Source organism: Adelges cooleyi, unplaced genomic scaffold, assembly GCF_023614345.1.
Source record: "Adelges cooleyi isolate 19-005CV unplaced genomic scaffold, UGA_ACOO_1.1 ACOO_flye_CR_arks_rails_tigmint_CR_PRNA_574, whole genome shotgun sequence".
Taxonomy (NCBI): domain Eukaryota; kingdom Metazoa; phylum Arthropoda; class Insecta; order Hemiptera; family Adelgidae; genus Adelges; species Adelges cooleyi.
Genome location: NW_026096268.1, coordinates 15,616,410 through 15,629,828, shown reverse-complemented (window position 1 = coordinate 15,629,828; position 13,419 = coordinate 15,616,410). Strand labels below are relative to the sequence as shown.

The following is a 13,419-nucleotide window of genomic DNA, read 5'->3' as shown; positions in this document are numbered from 1 at the left end:
TGTCATGCGCGACCGGCGAGCCCTGCACGGCGTCCGTTTGGGAACCCTTGCGTTGCAGCGGACAGTGCAGGGTGCAGTCGCATACCCACGCACACACACCCCAAGTACGGTAAAGCGCGCGCGCATGCCTATACTGAAGTACATTTACATGTATAGGGTGTAGCGTTTCAGCGTTCACGGGTATTACCCCGATCGATCGGCCAGAAAAACCGACAGTCGGTGTCTTGCACAAAGATCTTTTGGATCTAGATGATCGATCGATCAAGAAAACAAACAAACCCAACGACACACATGGAGTCGTAAAAGACAAGACAGTCAATAGCCGGCGGTTTGATTGATTTTTTACCCGGTTCGACGTATAGCTCTTTGTAATGAAAATTTCAAAACCACCCTTATATACATTTTACAGCGATTGTTTCCTGATCTACAGCAAACTTCAGGTTTTCCTTCTTCCTTCGTTCTGATTTTATTAAAAAATTATGTTGATTAAACTCTCTTTTGAAAATCGACAAACGATTGTAAGACCAATTCAATACTACTATACCTTAACTCATTACGTTGACTGTAAGGTCAACAACTTTTTCTTTTTAATGTCACCTGTACCGTTTGGATTCTCATCACTTAATTTCCAACTTTACCTCACACGTTTCCGTGTCTTTATACGTAACATAATATATCCAAATACTTTTTTTAATGTTTTTATTAGCTATGTAGTGAATACATGTACCTTAAAATAACATATCTCCTCCAAACTCGGTCTATTACCAGTCAAATTTTCAACGAGGATGTAGGATGGTTAGCTGGTTGGCTGTCAGATTGTCTGTATACTATAATATAATATATATATATATCTAAAATGATCGTTGTAACCGAGTGTAATTACATGTTTGGAATTATTTTTGGAACGTTTTTCATTTACCTTACATGAAGTATAATATCTCCGTCGCTGTATACTGTATAAGGTAAAGTGTTGTAGTCAAATAAATCTATACCGTTATAAGTTATAAAGCTATTTGTGACTAATTTGGCCCAATAACAACAGAATGTAGAGGATTTTTTACATTTTTTCCAAGGTTGGACATTTGTTGGGCTAACTGTAAATTCTGTTAATGTAATAAAAAAAAAAAAAAAGCTTTAATATTTTCCTATTGTATAATATGATAGACGAGGACTAAAGGTTTGCCAGAAACGCTATAGAAAGTTACTAAAAGTCGCTAGCGGGGGGGATTGGTAAGGGGGAGACCTAGGGACAATTCCCCCACCATGATCCAAATGTGGTTGCATTTTTTTACTTTTGTTTACACGATTTTTTTAACAGCCTTGATTTATTTTATCTCAAACCGATCACAAAATGTTCTAGATATTGGAAAATACGGTTATTTTGTACGTCATGTATGTACTTACTTATTGGACATTTTTCTTTAAAATTTGCCAAGAAAACCTGTTGACGTATTCTAAGACTATTCCAATTCTAAAACTACTATTTTTTGTATTTATATATATATATATTTATATATTTTTTTTAGGTATTATAAAACGTTTTACATATTTTTATAACAAACAGATCATACCTGTAGCTTTAGCAATTTTCCACCTTCACTTATCAAGGGCGGGCGTTAGTATGTTCAATATGCTAGAACTTCTTGTCCAAATAGTTTGATATCCTTATAAATGACACAGTATATATTAATTATTTAGGTAATCTGACAACTAGACGCTACTCGAAGAACGACAAGAAGAGACAAGTTACTTGGACACACGCTTCGCCACTACTCGGACTACATAGCAGAGCAATAGAAGACGCCATAGGGGGTAAAACGGCAGAGGAAGACAAACACTCGTGTCTACATTGGCAAACATTGAATGATCTGGATTCAAATTTGTATATTTAATTATTATGTTCAGAAGACATAAGCCGTTGCTTCCCAGTAAAGTCTTATTTCCCCGGACGACGGTCGCACGTCCGGTGTGCTTTACCTAACCGCCAAATCAAGACAAACGGGGTTTATGATTTAACGGTAAACACTATTACACTCATCACGTGTGCTCGTTCACGGGCACGGCTGATGTCGTTTATTGTTGCAATGACAAAAACAATTGTTAGAATTATTCTTTTTTACAGGCTTTTACAGCAAAAATCTCAGTCTAAAGACCAAAAAAAAACTTTAGCCAAAAGCTACACATGGAGTATTTTGTTGAATGGTTTTGAAACTTAGGCCTTGACAGTACAAGATAATAAAAAAAAAAAATTAGAAGCAATGGTAATGTGAACCTGGTCCAGAGTATAGGTTGGACTGAAAGGAGCGAAAATAACCCCTGAACCCAAGAGTCGGATGCGACACTCTACGCGTCCATAAGGTCACCGTTGAGCTTCGAGGGCACTTTGGATGCAGCCATCGGTGGTGGAGTCTTCTTTAAGTCGGGGGGGGGGGGTGGGTGTACTTAAGGTCAGTGTCGTGGCGGTGCGGTTTGATCGTAGGCGGCCGCAGGAATCCCGGCTATGATTTTTTTTTTCCCTTCCACGTCTTGGGTTTGAGTTTTTTATTATTATTAGCCCGTTATTATTATTATTAAAAAAAAAAAAATAATAATAATATCTGTTTGTATATTATAATATACCTACTCGTGACCGTGAACCTATATATTATATAAGTGTGCTTTTGTTTTGTGTATGTGATGACGGTCATCGTGTCTAGCACCCGAAAACCGGTTTTCCAGCGCAATCATATCGTTCCATATTGTATTATTCGGTGTGTGCACCAGAAAATTCAATTTTATCGTGGAATCCGAATTAAAAAAAAAATAATAATAATAATAAAAAATCCGAAGACGGCACGGGTCGACCGAACTATACACAACACAACACAATTTATAATATAGCTCTCTGTCTATATACTTATATATATATTGTATTATATACTATAGGCAGACGCTTTTTATAGGTTTTGGGTATAAGCTGTTGTCCGATTTTAATCGATTATATTTAAAAAAAATATATATTAAAATCCACGACCCTTTTTGGGTTCTATCCAAACGACGACGACGACAATCGGCTCGTAAACTACCAGTGTTTAAAACAATAATAATTATTAAGAACAATACAAACACATCAGACAATAGACAAACAAGAAGGTCGCGTCCAAAAATCCAATACAGAGACTCTGCGGTGCCACTAAGTACACCACAATGTGCATACAGTATACAAACCAGAAAACGGTTCATTGTTTAGTTGAAACCTATACAGGGGTTGATAAAATTTCTTGTTTTCGATCTGAACATGGAAAAAAAAAAACAGTTATACAACAGATTACAACTGTCTTGAAAACCTGTCGTAATTGATGATAGCTGATAATTAATTCTAATTAAAACCGATTCAAAAAAAATACCATTTTTTTTTTTTCCATTTAGTAACCTCAGCTTATCCGGGTTTGTTAACGTTTAAACGGATCGTAGCCTACTTTCGATTATTCCTGCCCATGGTCGAGCACACTCACTCTTTATTATCTACATCCCGGATACATCATCAACCCACATTGACATTGTCATACAACAACTACACGTCAGCTGTCCGCTATACACTAGAGCGAACCATATATATATATATATATATCAAACCGAGCATTTTTTAAATTGTTTTATTATATTAAATATTCTGTTTATGTTGTAGGGCACCACACACGAGTATGCAAGAACGTGTGTGAACGGACAAAGTATTTTCTTCGCCAAATTCACTCGGTCAAACTGAAATAATTCACACTTTGATGCACTTACTACACTGTCTTGATCAAATTTGTATCCATGAAAATGGCGAGTACGGATAAAAGAAAATACAATTTGTTTTTTCTAACCTTCTGAGAGATGCCCTTGGGTTGTAGGTTTCCTTGGCTATTATATTATGTCTACTTTAAATTGAAAACGCAAAAAAAAAAAAAAAACAATTCCAAATTCTCGAGACGGCCAATGGGTAGATTTTTTTTTTTAATCTTAATATTAGTTTCGTTCGAAATCTGATAACTCTTACACAAACGCGCCCGATGACTATTATCGATGCTAAAACAAGCAACAGTAACAATCCCGGCACGTTCTGTTGCGGTTTATTATACTTAGTTTTCCGGTAGAGTTGTAATTTATTTCATACACAGTTTTCGATCACAGTGATATTCGCATTTTACTCATGGAAATTTAATCAAAATTATTTAAGTACAATATCACACAACCCGAATTGGATACCGACCGTTTCTAAGGAGTTTTGTATAGGCAATAATCACTCTTATCACTCTCATCACTCTCATCACTCTTATCAGTAGTCATTAAATAATCTATGTATATATCTGTAACAACTGTGAATAAGTGTGCGAGTCAATTTCAGTGATTTTTTTTTTCTGAGCGATTTTAAGCTTGAAAGAAACCGCTCGAGTGCCGCCTCTGAAGTATTTATCATTATAAGAGATCATCAAAATGATCTCTGCTGTGGTAACGGTCCAATTGTTTTTATTATCGCGATGAAATCTAATACTAGGTATAAATGATAATACCGTAAAGTCAATGTTAATATTTTGTATTCAATCAGAATTTTCAATAATGTTGTGTAAAAAAAAAAAAAAATATATCTAGCCGAGCAAGACATTGGTCCATTTAAAATGTTTACTACACGTTTAAAATCTAAAAATCTGCATAATGATAATGTTTGTTTGGTCATCAAAAACAATTTTCGATGACTAACGCATCTGCGTTTATCATATTTTATCAAGAAATTATATTTTATAGTCACTGCTCTTGTAATTGTCTCTTATATAATAGAATTAAAAATTCTATTGTATTCCGTATAATATCTAGACACAAAATATACTTTGTACACACTTCCAAATGAAGTATTAACAAATACTAAATTTACCAATTTTTTTTAAATACATTAATCCACGAATTAAAATAATTTATGGATTTGTCTAAAAATAATCGAAGGTTTGCTATTTAATCTAATATTAACACCAAAGATGCACCTTATGTATCAGTGACCGGCTTTTGAATTAAAATGTGTAGGCTACATTCGGCTTTTTGTATTTTCAATAAATTACCAATATATTATGACGTTACAATTGCATCTCTTGATGAGTTCATAAGCCGAGGGATGCATTTTAAAATAACTCTACACGACAAATTCCAATTAAATTCCAATAGCTGGTTAAATAACTCAACGGCGTACTTATTTAAAATATTCACACTAACATAAATCCATTAAAAGTTTCAACCAAAACAATAGGTATACAGAATAATATAATATTCTTAAATAATAACCTTACACGTTTGTGGTTGGGTGCTTCGCTCTAGTGACTAGTCAACATATCAGACTGATCTCGTTGGTCATCACGTAGATGGCGCTGGTTGTTGGATTTTGAGAATTCATAATAAACGATACAACGCAAGCAGCCACTTTTGGCAAGTAACTGTGTGTACCTCTACTTGACTTTTACTTTACGGTTTTATTGGTTACGCCTACATAGGCGACCGAACATGGCCTTCCAAAAAAAAAACCTCCTTCGAGCTGATAAAAGTCATACGCGAAATTAAAATAATAAACAACAATGTCATGTCCTGGGCTTGGGTCAAGTATTACTGTCGAGCTTGGGTTGGTCACACGGGTCAACCCACCAAGCATCTCAAGCATAGACGAACTGCTAGTAAAACGAGTAACGCTCAAAACACACATCTTTACAATCATAATTTCACCAACTTAAACACGGCTAAAACGTAGATTTTGACTTTTCGAATTATTGTTTTTTGCGTAAAGTTAACGTCAAACACAATGCAATTCGGACGGTACAGGCAACGTCTGACCCAAACGGTCTTGAGCACGTTTGGTGACGTTTGTAATGAGTCAAGTTCTGTTGTGACTTGTGATAACGGATGTTTTATGTATTCAGATTTTCACGTTCGAACAATAAGACGTGTTTGTTGCACTCATAATGTTGCCCCTGTGTATATATATATATATATATATATATTATAAATATAGCTGATGATATGATTTGTCAGCAATAAAGAGTCGTCCGACAGCAATCTCTGGCTCTCGGCATACACTCTCTATATTCCAAAGGCACATGTGTTTTTCCCTTTATGGGCGTGTACAACGTGTACTTAAACCGAGTTCAACATATATATATATATATATATTTACAACGAATAACCTCAGTACAGTCTACACTCTACAGATAGTGTCGTACTCGAATGTCACATATATGTTGTTGAAAAAACAAACAGCGAGCAAACTCAAGTTGGCATTATATTTGCTAGTGTCCGTGTAGAGGCCTAGTGAGTGATACCTACCCATAACAAGATCAACTACAGTAGGACTTGAAAGAAAATTTGCAAAAAAGTGTCCCAAATATTATCATATCAGTTTGCAAGTGATGTATTTTTGGTCGTGGCTTTGTTTAGTTATTATTAACGCCCTGTGTTTTTATATGTTATGGTTAAAGAACGCGGACGAAAACGTGCAAAACCATACTGTTTTCATTGGAAAATAATACATCATAATAATGTAATACGGAATCGTCCGTTTTACACAACTGATAACCTCATGCCTATTACGCTAATAATCGAGAACAGGTTACGTTGAAAATAAATCCAACTAATTTCAAGATTACAATATAATTATTACAATATCGACCGAAACACGCGAGGCAAGCATGCAGCACACATCACAATTCACTATTTCCTTGAAGAAAACCATTCAGAGTTTATCGTTTTTTATAAAACTATCTGAGGTTTTCGCAAGCACTTACTAATATAATTACAAAATACATTACATTATTATTTACAAGATCAAATTTGAAGTATAGTCTTACAGTAAGTTTTTACAAAAATCCTTATTAAATAGGTTGGGAGACCGACTCGGTCCTTTTAATCCGTTAAGTAGGTAATTATTAAAAAGTCGGGACTCAAGTCTGGATTTTATTGATTAATTTGACTTTTTTGACTTCAAGTTAAATAATAACACTTTTGTTAAAAAACTTAGCCACCTGCGTTTATATTGTTTGATTAAACACAACAATTGTATTATTCAACAACAACTGCGACAACCCTAACAAACCTAATAAGTGTTGACATGCATTTTAAAAATTAATTTCCCCTAATAAATAATGTTCATATGAAATGTATAAAAATACATTCGTACAAAAACAATTTGATAAAAATCATATAATTGGTACTTTTATATTTATCATTTTCTTGTTCTAATAGTAGTTAGACCAGTTAAAAAAATAATATTAAGTCACCAAATTGTATGAAATTATATAAAAAAAAAAATTAAACATTAATTAAGTATGAAAATTAGCCAATTTTCAAACACTTCTGGTTTTATTTTTTTAAACAATTTTGCTCAATAGTAGTAAATTATTAACTACTGATAAATTATGCAGTTTATAATGTTTCCATGTATTTGCAACGGTTAACCTCACATTGTTCGCCGTGACTTTGAGGCAAATTAAAAATACAATATTTAAAAAAGAAAACGTTTCGCAAACACCACGACTTGTATGTATTTAAGTAGGTAATTGCCACTGCGGCGATTACCTTATTATTATTATTCATTAATCCGCATTAGACATCCTATTTTTTATTATGCACTGCTACACGTGCGATATTATGCTAGGTATTTTACTACTAGTACCTATTTTTATGCGCCATGTTCAATGAAAAACAAATACAAATCGTTGGCCAACATTACTCACGGTATTTACCCGTTTACTGTATATTATAACAATTATATATTGGTACAAAATAGCCGGCGTCACGCACTTGCACTCGCGCACACCTTAGTCCTGTCTCGAGTTTAGTATTGTGTCTCTAATGGGGGAAAAAAAAAACGTTTTTAATAACAATACAATGTATTAAGTCGACCAATAGCATAAAATATTATATGGTCTGTACTACTGAACTGGTAACGCTACCGCACTTGTGTTGTCTACCAAGAAGGTTTTGGATTTGGTAAAATTACTACTAATATCTACAATTAATATGCGAGCAAACACAAGTTTATAGGCAATAAATGTGTTTTTCCCGTTTCCTCAATAAAGATTGTGCTCGACCCATATTTCAAAATTTGTTTATAATTAATAATTGTTCATATCACATGTCGTTTTTAGTTCATATCATACTAAATAAATTCGAGCACTACACACACACGCACAAAGGAGAATTGAAAACACTATTTAGTATAAAGTGCTATATGTGGTGTGTGTGTGTAAAGAGTACATCAAACAAGTGTACTAGACAATTGACTGTAATTAAAATTTAAAGCATGCCGTGCCGTAATTTGAAGTACGAAAAAAAATGTCATTGAACAGGTGTTTTTATCAATTTTTTTTTTTAAATCGAATGGCTGAAATTTTCAATTGTCGGTCTTACATTTAGTGAACGGTACAAGTCGGTTGAGTAATTAAATAGTTAGATTCACTAATACGATTTTCAACGGTTAGTGCGGTAGCGTTTTTTACAGCAATACTTCTAATTTTTGCTAAAATTTATTAGATTTTTCATTGTATTATGAAATTATTTGTTCCTGGCAAAAATATACCATTTAAAATTACCCGTCTACTATGGTTTTAGACTAGTTTGTACCCAAGTAAATTCACTATTTGATTGAATGTGAAATCAAATCCCTAATCGTGATCTGGCGACGGATTTCTATTTTTACTTAGGAACCTTAGTGCCCATCATGTAGTGGTCGCACAGACTTTCCAGACTGGAAGTCCGTAATAAATTATCATTTTATATTATATAATATACATACACCTAATGCACACCATATGTGTGTCTCTATTGTACTTCAAGTGCTCGCACAGTGTGCCTTTTTCAACGTGTGTACAATACCGATATGTGATAGTGATAAATTATTATGACATTTATGGGATTAGATGCACGTTGGACGAAAGTAGAAAAAATAATCTTTCCTTTACCGTTTTATAATGTGAACATCTTCAAAAATGTGACAAGTTCTGCTCAACGCCCGACTTTGCCACGTGGAACGATTTTTTGGCGAGGAAGTACAAGTTTGGTGGGCAAATTAAAAAAATAATAATGATAACTTGTGTAACCGTCTTTGACAACACGTTTAAAAAAAGTGTGCATGTTTTCCTTGTTGTAAAAGCACGTCTTATTGTACACACAGCATCGAGCCCAATCATCAGATTGTTGTAAACGATTTACATCTCTAAGTAAAACGAACGTGTCCGCCGGTTGCTTGGTAGGATTTTAATTTATGATTTTTTTTTTTAATATATTTTTTCCGCTCAAACGTCGTATAACTGTAATGATTTATAGACAAAAGCTCAGCAGCTAAAACATTTGCATATAATAGTTGTTATCAGTATTTTCCGGTAGGTACCTACAGCGAAAACAGTCGAGATGGAGAAAAAATATTACAAGGACTGTAATACAATAATATTATAATTTTAACATAAAACCAATAACCGTTTGCCATAAATATATCCTCGTAGCAGTATGTCCAACAGCGTTACTGAAGTGACTGGCATGGCCTAAGACTCACAATATTTATTAATATTATTGTTGTTAATATTTAATATGATACTAGACGATCTTCACAGTAAGGTCGTTTCTCGTGTAAAAAAACAACAAACTTGTCAAGTGTCCTTTGATTGGTACCTACCTAACAAAAAAAAAACACAATTGTAATAACAAGTAATAACACATTTTGTTGTTTGTTGCCAGCAAATGTATACGGTTTTTTTTTCATATAAAAAAAAAATTTAACGTCACGAATTGAAGCTGTTGACGAGAACCGAGTTAAAAAAAAAAACACTAAAATAATAATATACACCATGTATGATAAGAACATGTAACTAATTTTAAAGCCACGGCCGTGACATGATCCGTCTTATTTCACTCCACCATTAATGGGTTTTGCCTTGCAACGTTTTTTAATGCATTTTTTCATTTTACCGGTAACAGTAACGGCTAGAATTCTATACAGGGTGTGATTCACGAACCAGTCAGTATATCTTATACTATAGACTTGTACATTGTTTGTATAGTTTTCATTGTCCTATGTTCAGGAAAGGCGCAAGGCAACATCGACATGATATTGTCTAGGGCGGTATTTTACAAAATGCAACTTTTTTACAAATTAAATGTATTTATATAAATTAATAACAATTGAAAGGCGGCAAATTTGGAGTTTTCCTAAGCTGAACCACAGCCAATTATCTAGATAATTGAGATGATTATCGTTTAGCGCTGGGCCTACCTATTTTTAAAGTTTAGGTATAGTATAATTAAGTGTGACTTTTAGCTGACTGGACAGCTCTTTTATACTGTACAATACAATTAATGGGAATATAAACATAATATACTATTATTTTGTACCATTTTATTAGATTTGTTTTAACAACCCCAAGGGGGGGGGGGGTTTGAATTAAGCACTTAACTGAGATCAAATCACATAGGCGTTGTTGTACTGTTATACTTGACCATGTTTCAAAATTCCACGGGGTAGTTTTTAAGGGCGGGTCGACATGTGCAACGTTTTCCGGAAACCGATAAACTGATAATTCCATATGGCCCACGGTACGGTGTCGGCCCGTGTTTAGTCTGCGCGACATCAGCCTTCGCCGTGTGTGGGCCTCCGCCCTCCATATGGCCACGTTTACGGGCCCATGCACACCCCGAGGGAGGAGGAGGGACGACATTTGGCGCGCAACAAACACGGGACAATTCGGAACGCGACAGCCGACACGACCACGTGGTCCGCGCGACGGACGACGGCGGACGAAAACGGTTGCAGGCGACGCGGCTGCCAAACGGTCCCGTCGGCCAGCGGGTTGAGCGCGGTGGGGGCCACCGCACCGCCGCGCCACTGCCGTTGCAACCGGTGCGTCGGTCGCGCGCGCGCCAGTCGTACCTAGTGTAACGCGCGCACCCGTCTGCGTATTTGCCGTCCGCGCGCCTTGTCAATGTCGTCGAATTGCCGCTGGTGATTATCGTTGTTTTTTTTTTTTTTTTTAACAGATTTTTCTAATTATTATTAATCGCGTTCGGCGTAACCGACCGGGATGATCCGCGTGTTCAGCGACGTGGTCAGCCAGGCCCGGCTCACCCGGGTCCGGTTGGTCACCATCGACAACTCGGCGTTCCGCCTCCACTACAGACTGTCGCTGGCCATACTTTTGGCGAGCACCACACTGGTGTGCAGCCGTCAATACATTGGCGAGCACATCCGCTGCATCGCCACCGGCATACCCACCCATGTAGTCAACACCTTCTGTTTCTTCACCACCACGTACACGGTACCGGGCGTCAACAACTCGGCGCACCCGGGCGTCGGGCCCATCCAGTGGGACTCCAAGCCGGTGCACCACGCTTACTACCAGTGGGTGCCGTTTGTGCTGTTCTTCCAGGCGATACTGTTCTACCTGCCTCACTTGATATGGAAGTCGTACGAGGCCGGCACCATTTCGCTGCTCGTCGACGGCCTGCAGCGGCTGTACCTGAAGACGGACGGCGACCAGGACGTGGTGGCCGGCAACCGGAAGATACCGTCCACGGTGACCACGCGGGCCCGGATCCAGGAGGTGATCGATCACTTGGACACGGTGACCCGGTTCCGGGTGAACCGGCACTGGGCCACCGCCCTAGTCGGCTGCGAGGTGCTCAACTTGTTGAACGTGCTGCTGCAGATCAGGATCATGAACAATTTCCTCGGCGGCCAGTTCTACTCGTACGGCTGGAAGCTGTTCTCCGTCGAAGACGATACGTTCGACCGGGTGTTCCCAAAGATGACCAAGTGCGACTTCCACAAGTTCGGTCCGTCCGGCACCATCCAGACGCACGACGCCATGTGCGTGATGGCCCTAAACATCGTCAACGAGAAGATCTACGCGGTGCTCTGGTTCTGGTTCCTGTTCGTCTTGTTGCCGGTAAGCGTGGGCGCCCTCGTTTGGCGCTTCATCCAGTACGCCCTGCACTCGCGCGAGTCCTTCAACCGGCTGGTGCTGCGCGAGTCCTCGCCCGGCGCCCGGCTCGACCCGGTCGACCTGGCCACCGTCGCCAGGCACACCACGTACTCGGACTGGCTGTTCATGTACTACCTGGCCGGCAACATGGACGGCGTCGTATTCCGCGACCTGCTGCACAACTACGCCATTGGACTGCGCAAGGAGCCCGGATCGCAGGCCAGCGACGACGACCTGGTGCCGCTGGGCAAGACGCCACTGTGAAAACGATAAACGCCATTGGACAACATTTCCTCCAATCGGTTGTAAATAGAAACCCTTAGCTTTTTTTTAAAACAATTTTATTAGGGTAAAGTCAACCCCCTCCCCATCTCGCTATTTTTTTATGTACTTTTTTTTTTTTTATTACACACTGCCAACCCCCAACGGTTTTGGGCGGTGGTTGAAATCATGTTAAGTAGAATTTTTTTGCAAAAATTGTTCGGTCCCACCAAATGTATTTTTTTTCTATCGTCCTCGTTTACTACACCCAAAAAATCAATTTGTAAAGAAATTCATCCGTCGTTAAGGCAAAACGACAACGCGATGGACAACTAATATTATGATATAAAAAATAATAATTTTTTTTTTTTTTTGTAAGCATATTATTATATTTTATATTAGCTATAATATTATGTACTTAATTCGCCAACGACTGACTGTTGTGTTTTTTGATACGTGCCAAAAAAAATAAAAAGAGCTTTTATCAAGGTCGACCGACAAGGCCTTACAGCGGCACATACATAATACATGTAATATAATATTTATTGTGAACATCTATAGAATAATATTTTATTATATATATATTTATATAGATAATTATTTTACATTTTAAATCCAATTATATAATATTGTACCTATATAGTTTGATTGAAACCAGTAAAGCGTCTTCTGAACCAGTAATACTATTGCTGCTATTGATTTTCATTATATTATGACGTATGTTCTAATTAGAGTAAAATAAAACAATGCAATTAATGTAAAACGTAGGTAGGTATATAATTTAAAATTAAAAAAAAAAAAACGACGGAAATCGTTACACTAAGATATATTATAATAAGGACTTTGTACTATACAAAATTTATTAATAGTAATAAATTATTATAATTATTATTTTTAATTATTTTTTTGCCGATAATATTATACGAACCATGATGATGATTTTATATATTATTATTATTATTATTGTTTCGACCAATACTATATGATGTAATAAAACAAAGGAAAAAACAACTCTTCTGGTGTTCTTACTACAATTATTATTCTTATTATATTTAATAAGTCTCGTTACGGTGTATATTATTAGAAGAGACGGTCCTTTTAATTTTTTTAATTTTAACGTCAACTCTGCGAGTTGTTAAAATAATATATTATTATTATTATTACATGAAGTTTGACACGTGACGAGGAA

General features: G+C 36.7%; 1 protein-coding gene across 1 annotated transcript; it reads left to right on the top strand.

Annotated features, from left to right (window-relative positions):
- Positions 1-10,905: 10,905 nt before the first annotated feature.
- LOC126842856 (innexin inx7-like) lies at positions 10,906-13,121 on the top strand. The gene has a single exon (XM_050580052.1). The coding sequence runs from the start codon at positions 11,070-11,072 to the stop codon at positions 12,231-12,233; it is 1,164 nt and encodes a 387-aa protein (XP_050436009.1). The 5' UTR covers positions 10,906-11,069; the 3' UTR covers positions 12,234-13,121.
- Positions 13,122-13,419: the final 298 nt, after the last annotated feature.